Source organism: Ochotona curzoniae, unplaced genomic scaffold (genome assembly GCF_017591425.1).
Source record: "Ochotona curzoniae isolate NIBS_2020 unplaced genomic scaffold, NIBS_Ocur_1.0 contig_2723, whole genome shotgun sequence".
Lineage (NCBI taxonomy): Eukaryota > Metazoa > Chordata > Mammalia > Lagomorpha > Ochotonidae > Ochotona > Ochotona curzoniae.
This window is the reverse complement of record NW_024465573.1, coordinates 13911994-13928703: the sequence shown is the minus strand read 5'-3', so window position 1 is coordinate 13928703 and position 16710 is coordinate 13911994. Positions and strand designations below refer to the sequence as shown.

Below are 16710 nucleotides of genomic sequence, written 5' to 3'. Positions count from 1 at the left end.
CAGATTTTCTGACTTATATATGTTATATTTGGCAAGACTTGCTGGAAGACCAATGCAACCTTGCCAGAAAAGTATAAACTACATAATAGATAAAAATATAGGTCACTAAAGAGCAACGTTCCAAGAAAAAATACCAGCAGATGGTTCACTTTGGCATGTTCATGAAAGATGGATTTGAAGATGCTAGCATGGGAGCGAAGGAGAAATGCTTGTTGATGTAGGAGAGTGATGAAATCTTAAGGCATCAGTAGGTGGAATGGAGGTGTGGCATGCATTTACGGCATTTTTAGATGATGTACATTTAGCAGGACTGATGACTCATTGAGAATGATCGCATTAGAGAGGCAAAAAAAAAAAAGAAACAAAAAAGTAGCAGCATCTCTAGCTTGTAAAGCAGAGTGCCAAGCTCTAAGGAAGAGAATATATCAAAACCAAGTTTAAAGAGGCAGGTGATGGCTCCACTCCTGGAATGTTGAGTCTTGAGATACAAATGCAATATATGACTGTTACTGTTAAAAGTATCATGCTCAAGGGAGAGGTAGGGGTTTTAAATATAGATTTTGAAATCATTGTAAGATAAGTGAGATTGAGGTCCGGTGATTCATTCATTATTATTTGCTAAGTATGATTGTTCAAGGAACCTCAATGAGAAAGACAGTTTCTTGAATTCAACCTTTGAAGAAGGTGATGATGAAAGCATAGGATGGAGTAAGTAATTAGGATGGAATATTAGCAGTAGTTCCTACACATTTTATGAAACACAGAGAAGGAATTTTAACCCCTTTGAGGGAAAAATGCGTGAAATATGACTTCTGGAGGGAAGTTACACTCAGATCTGAAGGATGAACAGAAGTTACCAGTGCAAAAAGTGGAAATCCAACAGTTACTGAGGGAATGGCATTTGCAGTGCAGTCAAGGCAAGAGAAAGAACTCAGCACGTTCAAAATCTTTGAAAAGTTCATTTTAACTGGGATTTGGTATCTTGGGAAGTGGACCATGTAATGAGATGACAGAAGCAATCAGAAGACAGATTATGGCATGTTCTTTCAGAAATTTGGACATTCTGCAAAGAGTATAGAAAGGAGATCAGTGTAATCACGGATACGGCACCGAGAGCTTTGTATTTAAGAATCTTAGAGAGGCAAGTAGCTGAAATCAGACCCAAGGTGAAGGCTGTGCTTTCGGAACAGTCCGAGAAAGGGAAGTCTAGGAAGGAGAAAGAACAGAAGCAACCACAATGTTATGATTTATTTCTTCATAAATCTAACATTTGAAATTGGAAGTGTCTATTGTTATATGAAAGTTCATATTTCTGGTTATAAAATATGACCCAAATGTCCTTGACTTATGATTAAGAATATTAAGATGATAAATATTTACTGGGATTTAAGCATAAGTTATTATAGTGTTAGTGTATTAGTGATAATAGTAATAATGCTACTGGAATAATAGCCATGTGATATATAATGTTTACCCAATGCATTTAACTTTGTTTTTGAGATTCATTTATTTAACAGGAAAGTCAGAGTTACACAGAGGGAGAGAGAGAGAAAGAGAGAGAAAGAGAGAGAGAGAGAGAGAGAAGAGATCCTCCATATGCTGATTCACTCCCCAAATGGTTGCAAAAGTCAGGGCTGAACAGACCCAAGGTCAGGAGTTCGGAGCTTCTTACTTGTCTTGCATGTGGGTGTAGGGATGCAAGCACTTGAGCCTTCCTCTGCTGTTTTCCAAAGCCATTATCATGGAGCTGGATGGAAAGCAGAGGAATGGGGCCTCAAATTGGCACCCATATGGGATGCTGGCATTGCAGATAATATATTAGCTTGCTACACCACTACGTTGGCACCAGTCAATGCCATTAACTTTCCAAGCATTTTGAATTTCGCTCATAATGAATCATGAGATTGTATTGCTAATATGGTTTTCAGACCAAAAAACTAAGGTCCGACAACATAGTAAGGCTGATATGTGAATGTCGGAATTCAGGCATTTAAAATTGTGGTGTTGTGTGACTTTCCTACACAAACAGTGTCTGGACTATACAACCGAAATGGTGCTGGAATCATTTCTATTTGGACAGGCAAAAGATTAGCAGAGTTGTAGCTTCCACTAAGAAGAGTTTATATATTATATCAAAGAACTGTTTTTCATTGTAACATATACTAAGTTATGGTTTTCCAAAGCCCTGACACTGTGCCTGTACATGAAGAACAACTAACAAACTATTATCTCTTACTTCAGACACATGCTTTACACTGCATTTAAACCTTAATGACCCCTTACAGCTGGTTAACATATCCTTTAATTTTGCAATAAATGGAAAAACTCATAAAACAAATAAAAATGATCTTGAGGAATGTGTACAGATTTGTAAAAAGAAGACATTTTCTCCATATCTTCAGATAAACAAGGATATTTTAATTAAACAAATTGACAGAAATTATGTCATTCACAAAATTACTGCTTTAGAAAGTTGTGGATCATTCAAAAGATGAAATTGGTGAGAAAGGCCTGCATAGTTTTGTCCTTCTTAGATAATTGCTAATCCATTATTCTTAACACTTCTTCAATCAAATATTTGTATAAGAATATGTTCCCTCTCCTTGGTTCTAAGACTTGGTTGAATAACTCAGTTGATATGTGCAGAATATGCTCAGGTTGGTATCAAAAACCTAAATGTTTAAAATAAAAATTTAGTAGTTCAAAAAGCCACAGTAAAATAGTCAACAATAGTCAAATCATAACTGTACTGGGCCCTTAACACAGTTATTTTGTAACTTGTTTCCTGAAACTTTTGAATTCTCATAGGATGGAGGCATCATTACTTCTCTAGTAAGTAAAAGATCTTAGCTATATCTGCTGTTATCTCTGAGCCAGGGAATGAATTCTGAGAATGGGAATGAATGCATAGGAAAGAACAGCAAATTTGTAATAACCTGTAATCCAGCACAAATCATCATGGAGGATTGCACCCTGGTTCTCCTGGACATCCCAGGCAGACCTTTCAAACTTTCTGCAATGTACCTTTGGAAGGCTGTGGGCACCAAGAAAGCAACTGAGTTCACGCCTCTGTCCCTTGTTCCAGAATTCTTCTCTTCTGTCAATCTCTCTGACTATTCTGCCACTTGCTTTGCTCTTTTCTTCTCCTAAATTCGCTTGTTTGTATGCCTTGTCATTATTCTTGGCTCAGCCCTGTGTTTGGCAATGCTACTCTGATTCATTCTTGTTGTTAGACTTCAGCACTTCTTAAGACTGACCTCTGGCATCTGGCCTTGGTCCTTCATTCTGTAACCAGGAACCACAGGAAGTGATGCATAGGCATGTGCCTCCCATTGCCTCCTCTCACCAGGGAATAGCGATGAGAAGCATAGCCTTCTTCATAAGAAGTCACTCTTCCCTTGCTGTCCTATCCCCTCACCCTGCAGTGCATGGCTTAGCTCCCTTTCCGAATTCAACGCCTGCAGAGTCTGGGTTAATGAAGGCAGGGGATACATGTGGTAGAGACTTCAGTGGAGACGCCCCCAGAAATCCAGGCTGCCTGTCTGTGATTACTATATCTCCTTCAGAGACTATTTTAGGAATCTTGTAGAAGGTAACACTGCTATTTTTTTTCACTTGGCTTCATTTTTTTGTTGTTATTATTAATTACATTGCATTATATGACACAGTTTCATAGACTCTGGGATTCCCCCATCCCCTCCTCCCATAGTGGATTCCTCCACCTTGTTGCAGTATTATAGTTCAAATTCAGTCAAGATTCTTTCATTGCAAGCATGTACCAAGCATAGAGTCCAGCTGCTATTTTTGACTGTCTTTCTGTTCACCTCCCTGTTTGACTCCTCCAGAAAGGCAGTGACATGGTTCAAAAGGTGGTATTATGGGTGGGCTGCCTGCTAGTGGCGTGGTGGCATCCTCACGCTTGTCAACAGGCAAAAAGCAAGTGACTTGTCAACCTGGCCACAAATGTAATCAAAGTTTAAAACATATAGATATAGATATATAGATATAGATAGATACTTCAATGAATTACAAAAAACGGATGACTTTGTTACAGACAAGTAATTGAATGAAACTTTTCAAGAAAAATTTACAAAAAGGAGAGAGTTTGCTTTCCTAAATGCATTAGAAGGGAGTTTCATGCGAAGTGGAACAGCCAGAACTTGAACCATCATCAATACAGGATGACAGCACTGCAGGCAGAAGCTTAATCTAATATGCCACAATGGTAGCCCAGTTAAAAATGTCTTGTATCTCTAGAATTTATATGTGCATTAACTCAGTTGTTTTCTTGCCTTTATTTTCTCTCTATAATAAAAATGGAGTAGAGGAATTTGAAATGACAGTCACAGCGCTAGTTTGAATGGCAAACAGGAATTATAAACAGGTAGAATGAGGAAAAAAATCACACTTGTCTATATTTTTCACTATTGATACCAGATACTCCACTCTGGACTGCTGTAAGGTGATTTTAAAGATGTATTTTTAGAGATGTTTTGTTACCGATCACCTACCTCTTTCCTCTCTTTTTCATATGGAATATATCATCAGGTATATTCATTAGAGTTATCCTCTGTGCCATCTCTTCGTATTTTAATTTTAGTGGTTAGTTTGAAAAGTTTTTAGACATCTTATCATTCAGGAACCCTCATAGAAACAGAACAATAGGAAATAGATAATAGATACACAATGGAAAAGATTTATGAAAAGGACTAGTACATGTGATAAAGGAGGCTGAGAAGTCTTAACACTCTTCAAGCCTGAGGTCCAGTGAAGCCTTTGTTGAAGTCTGGTCCAGCTTCTAGGCCTGAACAACAGAGGAACCAGTAGTACAAGTTGCAGCCCAGGTACACTTAAGGTTTGAGAGTAGGGATGAAGAGTGTGATCACTAGTTTGAATTCACAGGCTGTGCAAACAGGATTGCTAATGTGTAAGGAAGAAGACGGGGGGCCTGACTCAAGCAATGAAATCCAATTGCCCTTCCTCTGCTGTTTCGTTCTATTTGGCCCCTCAGTGGACTGAACGATGCCCAGTCTTCCAAAGTAATTGAATGCTTTTGCAGACATATTCAGAAATAATGCTTTTCAAGTTGTCTGGGTATCATTTAGCCCAGTCAAGTTGACAATTTTTTAAAGCTTTGTTTAAAAGGTGGTACAAACAGAGGGATGAAAAGAGATAAAGAGGGGTGAAACAGAGAAAAAGAATAAAAAAGATACTTAAAGGTATCCCATGCATCTATGCCTATATTGTTCTTTTTCTGTTACTTAGATACTGACTTACTTTGCAAAAGGATTTTAACAAAGTTCAAAAATAAAGAACATGGATACAATAAATCCGGAAAGTGGAAATCAAATAAAGCTCTAACTTCTTCCTCACACAACATACTCCTCTTAACATCCCTCATCATTTCTGAAACAATTTAAATGTAAGACATACATCGGTGAGTATTTATGCCATTCCGGACATAATTTTCTAGGTTTTGAAAACATGTTATGCAGTGTTGAGAATACATTTTTAGAGAAAAATGCAAGAAACATAAAAGACCAAAAGAAACAAGCCAAGAGAAATTTTTTTTCTTTGTGCTTTGCCAAAAATTTCTCTTGGGAGACTCATTTACATATATTATAATATTTATGAAGATCCTGAATGCAAGATATTTAACGACCTTGAAGCAATACTATTAACCTTGGAAGTACAAATCCAAATAAATGAGTGAACATTAAGCATTAAAGAGATCCAGGATCATGTTAAGTCTGCTGTCAGCCATTGCTCACTCTGAAAATGAAATCAAGAACTCTTACTATCACATATTTTTGAAAAATAACAAGTAAGAGCATAAGACTTTTCAGAAAGCTATGATTGTTTATTCTTATCTCTCCCTTTGTAAATTCACTTCGTGTTGTAGGTTGGTGTTAGAAATGGCCAAAAACGTGCCATAAACATTTGAAATTTTGGGCAATAGACACAGTTAAAAAAGTTCTTGGAAAAAAGCTTATTTCAAAAGGGAAAATACATGTGATCAGTTTTTCCACCACCATTTCTTGAAAGATACTGCTACAATGTATGTTCTTGGCACATTAAAAAAAAATCAACTGGTTTTGTGACTGACAGTGTTGAAGAACATGTTAAACTGTTGCCTGCTAGGCAGTATACTAGATGGGCACCACTTCGAATTCTGGTTGCTCAACTTCCAACCCACTTTCCTGCTAATGTGCCTGGGAAATTAGCAGGAAAGTGCTTTGGTCCATGGCATTCATGAGAAAGACCTGGAAAAAGCTGCAGGCTCCTGGTTTTGGGTTGGCCCAGCACAAAGCATGGTAAGCATTTGGAGAATGAACCAGTCAATTGAAGGCCTCTCCATTTCCCTGTTTCTCTCTCTAATTCTGCATATAAATTGGACATATTTATGGACTGCAGAGTCATATTCCTACATGGATACACTATATAGTGTTGAAATGAGGACAAAATAATATCTTCTTGGTTCATGTTTTAATGGTAAAATAATTCAAAATAATTGCTTTCAGCTTTTTTGAATAATTGTCTACTATGCAAGACATGAAAACTTATTGCACTTCTCTAAATATAGCTTAGTGTCCATTTAGTAACCTTTTCCCATTCTTTCCTTGCCCCTACTCTCCCCATACCTAGGTAAGCATAATTTTATTTTCAACTTCTACAATATTATTTATTCCTTATATAAGTGAAATCATATTTCCACTTTGGATCGGTTATTTTTAATTCAGAGCATTATGTTTTGAAGTTGGGTTGAGATTAGCTATCCATTCTGAAGTAACTATTAAACAGAACAAAAAAGGTATATATATTAATGGTTAGAAATCAGGGAGTTAAATTCTAGTATGACTAATCGGAAAGATAGACTTCATCCAGTAAGTAAATTAAAGGTTGTAAGATGCCATTATTAGAAGGAATTGTACCCAAATCACTTGGGATTTAGCTTCTGAAGACCAAGGATTCTTTAAATCACCAAGGATATGCTTACTTAAGAATAGACCGATCCTATGGCAAGAAGTAACGTGAAATGGTTTAATGTTGGAGTACAATCGAATGAGAGCCCAGAAAACTACAAACTGATACAAAAGGAAGATGTCATATTAAATCCCTGTTGTGTGGGAAGGTTAACAATGCATGAACGCTTAAAACTCGCTTTAAGAAAGATTGACTTATACAGGGTCAGAGAGAAATCATGAGTCACAAATTCCACTGGTATTTATGTGAGGCCAAGCTATCATAGGCTAAGCAATTTTTTCCCTCAAATGGAGAACTGAGCTGTCACATAATGACACAAAAGGAGAATTAAGTTGTATAAGTCTGGTTATCTCTATCTATCTATTGACATTTTGATTTGATTTTCAGTATACTTTTTCTCTAATATGTACTTCATTCTGTAAGAATTAAAGAAAATTAAATAAAAATAAAAGAAAATATGCTAAAATATCAGACTCTCATATTCTCAAATAAAATTAGAATAAGTTCCAATTATTGAGAAAATATACAAAAGATATTACATTTCTGAAAGGAAAATTTACCATGAATGGCAGCAGAAGTAATGTGCTAGTACTACAATTCATGTAGCATCTTAAATGAGATACTTTGTTTAGTTAAATATGTGAATTTTATGATTAAAGATAATTCAGCTGGTGAGCTTTCACCTTTGAGTTTAAGAAACAGTACTTTGAACAACTTGAATATAGATGATTTCTTTAAAACATTTGTTTTTCTGTATTCTTTTATGTGGGGAAAATTATATGTGAAGTCATGACTCATTTCACAAAGTTATATTAAATAATGTTACTAAAATATTACTTTCTTTGAACTTCATTCTAACTTCATAACTTCAAACTTTGAGGAAAAATGACTGAATAAAAAAAATAGGTGGTTCCATAATTTGTTTTTGAAATAAACTATCTCGCTAGGATACATTACATTACTGATTCACCTCATATTTCCAACACATGAGAAAATCACATGGATTCATTTATCAACCTTTTGAGTGTGAGAGGTAAAGATAAAATGAAAGGCTGCCCTACTAAATATGTGCTACTATTATCATGACCATTTATTAATCACTTACGGCTTTATGTTTCAAACTCAACCCCATGGTTTAAGTCACAATTAAGTTCCAAAACATCTTACTATTTTGCATTAAGTCATTTATGGCAAAGTTTGAGGATATAGTGCTGTGATATTATGACACATATTATGAACATATAATACAGTTCCTTTAGATCTTTGGAGTGACATGGGTGCCTTTTATTGCTTATGAATGATTAGTGACTGGGGCTTCCTAGATAAATACAGGATAGTGTGTGTCTTGGGAAAGACAAAGCTGTTATTCAGAGAATTGGAACTTGACAACTACCCCCTCAATTTCTGGAAAGCAGGAAGAGAAGTTGAGGATTAACCTGATCTCCAATGAATGGTCAATGAGACATTGAACCACACCTGTAATGGAGTTTCCATAAAGGAAAGTGCTGGAGGACTCTGGGTAGTTGGGCTTTCTGTGCAGGTTCTGTAGAGGTCCAAGTCTTGTGCCTTTTCTCCCACAAATCACCCCATTCATGTCTTGCATTCTTTTATATCAAATGCCAAAATATTTTTTTTTCTGAGTCCTTTGAACAGCTTTAGTGAATTAATTGGACCCAAAGAGAAGGTCACGAGAACCACAATGTATAGTTAGAAGCATGAGTGAGACAACCTGGAGCCTGCAATTGACATCTACATCTGCAGTTAGGGGCAGCATTGCTGGAACTCAGCCTTCCTTTGGCCGGGTTTGAGTCTCTCTGCCGGGTGATAGTGTCATAACTGAAGGGAGATTGGCTTCATTTAACAGGTGTCTGTTGGAGATATGCTGGAGGATTTCTTTGCATATGTGGGTAAAACCTTTCCGTGTTTTGATGACGAGATCACAGAAGAATTTTGTGTTGATTTTTTGGGGGGGTGAGAGTAAACACCTTGTTTTGTTAAGGAGTTTTGCTAATGGACGCAAAGCCATTCCACTGAACAATTAGATTTTTGATGTAGTTAGGAGAGAGGACTTACCTCTGTCTGTGTCATAGAGGAAGACAAAACAGTTCCACTCATAGTGATCCAGCAGACTCAACAGTGCTCCTCGTAAGGATGGTCTTAGTTGCAGCACAAACTGGCTCTCCCCCTCCGTAGGGAAACTTGGTGTGATGAGGGAGATGTGCAAGGCGCTGCAGAATGAGGTCAAGGTATGCACCGACCTCTTGTCATAGAGTCCAAAAATGGCAAAGACTCCTCTGGAGTACTGGGAACAGACTGCAACAAAAGGAAGAAACAGCACAAAACTGTAAACACATGTACCAATTTTAAAATCTACATTCTACATAATTAAGAAATAATCACTGAATCTTTGATAAGTCAAGACTCTGAGACTAAGTATGAAAAACAAGCATGATCAAATCATGAATTCTTGAGCTTATATTCAAAACCCTACATTGTGTCAAGGCGATCTGAATTAAAGGTCTGAGTTTAAAACTAATTAGAAGGACCAGCATTATTGTGGCATTGCTGGCAACACTGCTGCCTGCCATATTGTCATGAAACCATTCCATGTGGATGCCAGTTCATAATTTGGCTGCTCCACGTCTAATCTAGGTCTCTGCTAATGACTAGGGAAAACCAGTAAATATGATCCAATGGCTTAGGTCTCTGCCTCCTGATTGGAAACACAGAAGCATATCCTAGCTCTCAACTTTGGCCCAGCCAGCCTCTGATGATCAGCTGAGGATTGAACCAGCAGACAGAAGATCTTGTTCTCTATCTCCCCTTCTCTGTTACTCTGAATTAATCAGGTAAAATAAGTAATATTTTTTAAAAAGAAACTGATTTGAATTTATTTACTTGTAAAACTAGAAAACACTTCTGATGTTTTGCAATTTAATTTTTGTTTGAAAGTCAGAGGGGTGGATGCAGAAAAAGAAATCCTCCATCTGTTGGTTCACTCCCCAACTGCACGCAATAGCCAAGCTTGGGCAGGAATTCAAACCGTATCTCCCACGTGGTTGGAAGGAAGCCACGTACTTACAGTATCATCTGCTGCTTCTCAAAACACATGTTAGCAGAACTTTGAACTTGGAAGCAAAATTCAAGCAGAATTCAATAGAGGATGTAGATGTGGCAGGTGACAAATGCTGTCCCAAACACCCAATCTAACACTTGAAGTTTGTCAGTATTACTTAAGGTAACACCTACGTTCCCTTGATTTCCTTCTTACTAAGTTATGGGCATTCATTTTTACTCTTGAATTGGCCTACATTTGTTATTTAACGTAAAATGTCACTCCTTTCCCCCCTGCAATGCAGTTTCATTTCTTTTTTTTAATCACAATCTTAGTGCTGTCATGAATCATATTTGAAAAGCAAAGGTACAGTGTCTCAGCTTGGGCTGAGAGCTTTAGTAAACTGGGGTCAATGTGGTAGACAAAGCAATTCCAAACCCAATATAACCAAGATTGCTTGAAGTGAGAGGACCTTCAGGACATACAGCCTCAGTTGTTGTAAGGCCAATGAAGTATTGTCATAAAGAGAGTAAGTTCCTTCTGAAAGTTGCTGCCCAATGATATTATGGTAACTTTTCACATTACTGGTTTCTGAGGCCAAATGGGTGACTTTTCCTCATTTACATTTGAAAGGATATAATCTGCAAACGGAATACTTTTGGTTGTTGTTGAGACCATTAACTGTCTGCTCCAATTCCAAATTTGTATAGCTTATCAGGTATGACTAATGATTCTATGTTCTCCTGTTTTATCTTGTTAGTTTAAGAAGTGTTTGAGTATATCAAATTTTTGCTTTCTGTTTTATTTATTAATTTCGACTGATGCATTCATTACTAAGTCAAGGGTACTATACAACCTGGATGTAATAATGTTGGAAGTAGATCATTTTGTTAGAAATACATTTGGTTTTGTTTCAGTAAAACACTGTTAGATACTTGAAAAAAATTTCTTAATAACCATTTTGTGTATTCTATAGCATTTAGGTTTTAGGGAATAATGAAACTGAACTTAACATAATAATTTAATAAAACAGAGATGTTTCTTTTGTTCTTTTTTATTATGCCTCTTGAATTTGAGAATAAGTGTAAACATTAACTGCAACTGCGAAAGGCAAAAATCAACAGAAAATGATTATTATCATTAGATAATATAGCTTAAGAAATACACTTATCTTCAAAAGCTAAAGCCTGACTAATGAACCAGAATTAACATTCAGTTGGCCCAAACTGGGATATAAAATTGACGCATTTTAGTGTCATATATTAATGGACAGAAGAAAACTATCTTTGGCAGCAAATGAAAAAAAAAATAGTGTTTTTAATTATTGGTCAAGTGGCTGGATTGAGATAATGAATGTAAAACTGTTGTCTCATGAAGATATGAGAGGCAATTAGTAAATGGAAAACTTAGACCTCACCTTTCTGTCGTACACATTTATATAGTTTAAATCTGCTGTTATTTATTAGGATTTGAGGTAAGATACCACATAAAACCATTATACCACTTATGTTTATCAATAATATATCCAGGTTAATTTTAAAAGTCAATAACAGAAGAAGATTCAACTTTAAAGTGTTTTCTCATTCAGGAGCTGGAATTTTATGAGAGTTGACTGACCAACAAAGCACACTTGTTTTGGCAATGTGAGTGGATGTCATTATCTTGCAATGTAGCAAGAACACCATAATTCAACCTTTGGGAATCTTGAGTTTAATCTAAATCAATCCTCTATTTTAGGCAATCTGATCAGTCAAGTCACTGGATCAGACACTGTTTATGTTCCACCAGGGCTTCTGGATTTAGTTTCTCAGTGTTACCTAGATTTTCATTCCAATTAAGGCAAAGCACTTAATCTTTTTTTTTAAGATTTATTTATTTTTTATTGGAAAGGCAGATTTACACAGAGAGTACATACAGAGAGGAAGATCTGTCTGCTGCATCACTCCCTAGGGGGCCAAGATGGCCAGAGCTGAGTAGATCTTAAACCAAGAGCACGGAGACTTGTCCACGTCTTCTACATGGGTACAGGGTCCCAAGGGTTTGAGACATCTTCCTCTGCCTTTCCAGGCCACAAGCAGGGAGCCAGATGGGAAGTGGGAAAGCCAGTACATGAATCGGCGCCCATATGAGATTCCAGGCTTATAAGGGGATGATTGAATCACTGAATCATTATGCCAGGCCCAGAACTCAATCTGTATATGACAAACAATTTGGTTCAATTAGCTTTTTTTTTTTCTTAAATTTTTGTCTCTTTATATTAAAGAGAACAAATTTAATATATTTCATATGTGCAACTTAAGAGCATGGTGTACTTCCTGCCATATCCTTCACTTTCACACCACGTCTTTCAATCTTTTCCTATTGTTTCTTTAATTTTTAATTATATATTTTTACTAGAAAGGCAGATATATAGGGAGAAGGCGATAAAGAAAGAAAGAAAGATCTTTCATCTGCTAGTTCACTCTCCAACTGCCCTCAACAGTGGAACTAAGCTGATCCGAAGTCAGGAGCCAGGGGTCTTCCCCTTTACAATGATATTGCTCTACTCTTCTGTATAATCACAAGTTCAACATTCCACTAAGGAAAGAATTCAGCAAGTGGCAAGTGGAAAACCACTGTTTCTCAAGAGTAAAAGCAAGAACTATAAACAATAAACAAATTTCTAAGTGTAAATTTTGTTCATATACATTACTGCTTTTGGTATTCTGCATATTAATTGCAACAAATTAGGAAAAAATATTGTTTTTTATTTTTGGTACTTTGAAAAAGGAAGTGTATCAGCTTTAAAATTTAAACCTAAAACAGATCCTGGATTTTAGTCTGGGGGTGAAACTACAAATAGCTATCAGTACTTGTTTAAGAAAATATAAACAAACACTATCTAAAATGATATAATCTATCTTGCTGATATATACAATGATATTTCATATTATTGCCTGTTGTAGCACTTTAAAGCCATGTCATTCCCAAGCTTTGTTCTTTAGCTCATGTTTTTATTCTAGGAACTCTTGGCAGATTTCCTTGGAACTTTTAGTGAGACTACATTGAGTGGACCAGACTAACTTGTTCTCTGATGTCTCTCCCAACTCATCTCTAACCTGCCCCCCCCAAATCCAAAGAAATGCAGCTGTCATGAACTTCAAATATCGACCTTCTTCCTCTGTAATATTTGGTGTGCACAGAACATTACAGTACTAAACAATGTCAACACATAATGGCCTTTTGCACAGAAGCCACTCTACTGCCAATTCCTTCTGCAGTTTTTAAGGTAATCGTTACAACTTCCCACTTTTTTTGGTGCTCACCGCTCATTTACGTTTAAATTTATTCTATTGGTCTTTAATAGTTTTTCTGACATTTAATCAGCATCTGTCTGCTTTCATTCACTTCCATCAAAACACAATTTTGTTTCTTCTCTCCTTTTCTGTCTCCATTGGCTGTCACTGTTTTACCTCCATTCTATGTATTCATTTTGAAGCCATAGTAAGGCTCAAGCTTACAGCTTTGCCTTGAGATATATTCTGTCAGTCATTTTCCACAGATCTCCAATTGTACTTTTCTTTTTTCATTCTATTTTTTTTTTCCTATTTAATCTGGATCACTGGTGTGGTAGGAAAGTGTTATTTGATTTTCTATGTATGGAGATTGGCTGTCAGTCAAATGACTAAAGTTTGTGTGATGTCTTGGACAGAATTCTATTTAGCTCAATAGAGCCACATTTTAAAACATCATTATTTCAATATTTAGATTTATTCTCTAACTTTCGAAGAACTCTTAAATTAAAAGCATGCTTGACAATAAGATTTCATCTATGGCTATTTAGCATACAAATAATCATGCAAAAAATAGAACATGTAAATACAAAAAGAAATTATAGTACACCAAGCTGTGTATAAATATAATAATATGTATGAGAAGCAAACTGAATTCTAATTATCTCATATAAAATTGCTAGATATAACAGAGAAGAATTAATGTCTAGTCACTAAGTATATGTAATGACAATTAGACTAAAATATATTTTTGCATACAAACACTAATCATTAAATTACTTCAAGTGAAATAATTCAATCTATAGTCTATACTGTTGTACTAGGGAGCTCACTTGTACCATGTATTATTTAAATACGCACATAATATAAACTCACAGTAACACTCCAAGTTTTACCTGATGATATCAGTTATTTATGTCTTTTCATCACAAGTCAAATTAAGTTAAATTCCACATAGTTTGTGAAGATGTATAGCCCTATTATGACAACAAATTAAATGGATGATATGGCCTTAGTTTAGTATTTCTCAAGATGAAGTAGGTTAACTCTAAGAGGTATACTGAATGAAACATGACCAGTGCAGTGTGATTAGAAAACATGGTCTACACTATAGCTATTGTTCTTCTCTATCTCCTGAATTTTAAATTCACCTCATCATAAGCGCTTCTCCTCAGAGCTTTTAAATTAGCTCAACTCTCTCTTTATACAAGGCCAGAAACTTACTTTATGTTGGCGAACAAGTGCCAGGATGGGTCTCAACCTAGCTAGTCCATGCGATGGGTAGTGGGACCATAGCTTTGGCACACATGTTGAGACTCGAGATTCCTCTGGTTCTGGCGTTTGCCTAGAGAGCCCCATGGTCTTGGAGCCTAAAGACAACCCTCCTGTCTTGGCAGAGCCTGGAGGACCCTGCAAACCCATGCACTTGGAAGGGGGCCACAGCCCCCTGGGCATCTGCATCCCCCTCTACCTCCTCTAGTAATTTGGGTACTTTCCAGTAACTGGGTTGCCTCCTCCCCCTACCGTACTCATACCCTTTTTGTAACAGTCTTGTAATAAACAACCTCAGAATGTGGGTAAGTTACGTAAATTATGGTGAGCTACACAATGCAACTATAACGCTAACTGGCTAGTCTTGTAATACATAATAAATACTCATACCCTATAATATTATTACTACCCTAAGGCTTATTTTCTCTTGTCCTGCCCTATATATAAGCTTGTGCTTGGTAGCTAATAAACGGACAAAGTTTACCATAACTGCGTTTGATGCTTCTTTAAAAAAAAAAAAAGCAGTGGTCCCATGTTACCTGGGTGGGTGGTCTATGGCCAACCTTCCTCCTCTTGCCAGCAATTGGCTCCTGAATAGGGATTTGAACCCTGGACCCTCAGATTACTCCAGGCTTCCTATCTCTTGCTACTCTGTCACAGCTACCAGTTTATCTATTTGAAAGACAGAGTGACAGAGAAACACTCATCTGCAAATCCACTTCCCAAATGATAGCAACAGCCAGTATTGCACCTTCCAGATGTGTAGAACACCATTTAGGTCTCTATCATCAGTGGTGGGTATTAAAGTAGTCAAGTCGTCATTGCTGCCTCTCAGATGCGGGGAACTGGAATTCAGGGAGCTGGGTCAAAATCAGAGACAGTACTTGACTGTAACCATCTTGCAGGGAGCTGCTAATTACTTAGCTTCCAACTCATCTTCTTAGCCACTACTCTGATCAACTTTACTAATGACCCAACACCTCCTAAGTCTTAAATTTTAGTTTATATTTACTAAAATCTTCTGCTGTATTGACACTTTTGCATACTTCTTTCTAATATTTCCTAACATCATTGCTATGCTCGCTAGACTCCTCTGGGCATTTCTTATTGTTTCTGAACACTCATTTTCCTTCGATCCCTTAAAGTTATTACACTTGAAAATTCTGTTTTCGGCTTGCTTCGTGGCTTTAAATACATTTCCTAGGTGAATGCACAGAAAGAATGAGAATCAAAATTAAGTCTTGGAGAAAGTGTTAAAGCATACAACTACAGCATGTAACATATCGATTGGCACCTTAGAAGTGTAAGTACTCACCCTTGGCATGTTCAAATTTCAGCTGCATAGATAACATTGACATTAAAAGGGCTGAAGCAAAAGTATTTCTTATGGAAAAAAATTTTGAAACTGAAGAGAAGGATTCCAGAAATAAAATGCACCTTTGCCAAGTATAGGAGGTGCACTCTACCTCTCTTATTGACATAGAAGTCTCTGAGAGGTAATTGTTAATCTAATCACCATCCATGCGCATGGTCCACCAAACTATAGCATTCACATCAATTCTCTCATCCAACCACCTACCCCGGGTCTCCTGACACTTTTGCATCACAGTGAATTTTTGCACATTGGTTGCAACCATATTTCCTCTCTCACAACTTATTTAAGAACTTTGTTTCCTCCTTATCCATTGAGAACTTGAGTGGGTCCTCTCACTGAGACACTGATACTGGGTTGGGCTTTGGACTGCCCTGGTTACGACAGTATAGCACAAGGGATTGTGTATGATTACTGTAGCTATTGCCCATTCTTTCTAACTTTCTCTTGCTCCTCTCTTTGGCAAATGAATGCAATTATAAAAGTACCATGTTATGTTACAAGGACTAATTTCTGGAATGGAAGTTTTTGTTGCCCATGTTTTTAAGATGCTATGGTCTCATGCTGGAATTTCACCCAATTTTATTTTTGGCATAGCTACTAAAATATCTGTCTGTTTATGAATTACCAATTTGAAAAATGCAGAAATTTAACTTTTTATGTTCTCCTGCAATGAATTAGTGATCACTCTCTACATGATACTCTACATGATGCCTAGAAGCCTGAGATTTTGTATTTGTTACAGCTGCTTCTGG

At 36.6% G+C, this 16710-nt stretch overlaps 1 protein-coding gene across 3 annotated transcripts in view; it reads right to left on the bottom strand.

Moving 5' to 3' along the window:
* Window positions 1–16710, bottom strand: part of GRIA4 (glutamate ionotropic receptor AMPA type subunit 4) — a 307867-nt gene that overhangs the window by 182526 nt on the left and 108631 nt on the right. For all 3 annotated transcript variants that reach the window (XM_040977238.1, XM_040977237.1, XM_040977239.1), the window contains one exon: window positions 9058–9297. In XM_040977238.1, the coding sequence (XP_040833172.1) occupies window positions 9058–9297 (240 nt within the window). The remainder of the gene's footprint in view (window positions 1–9057; window positions 9298–16710) is intronic.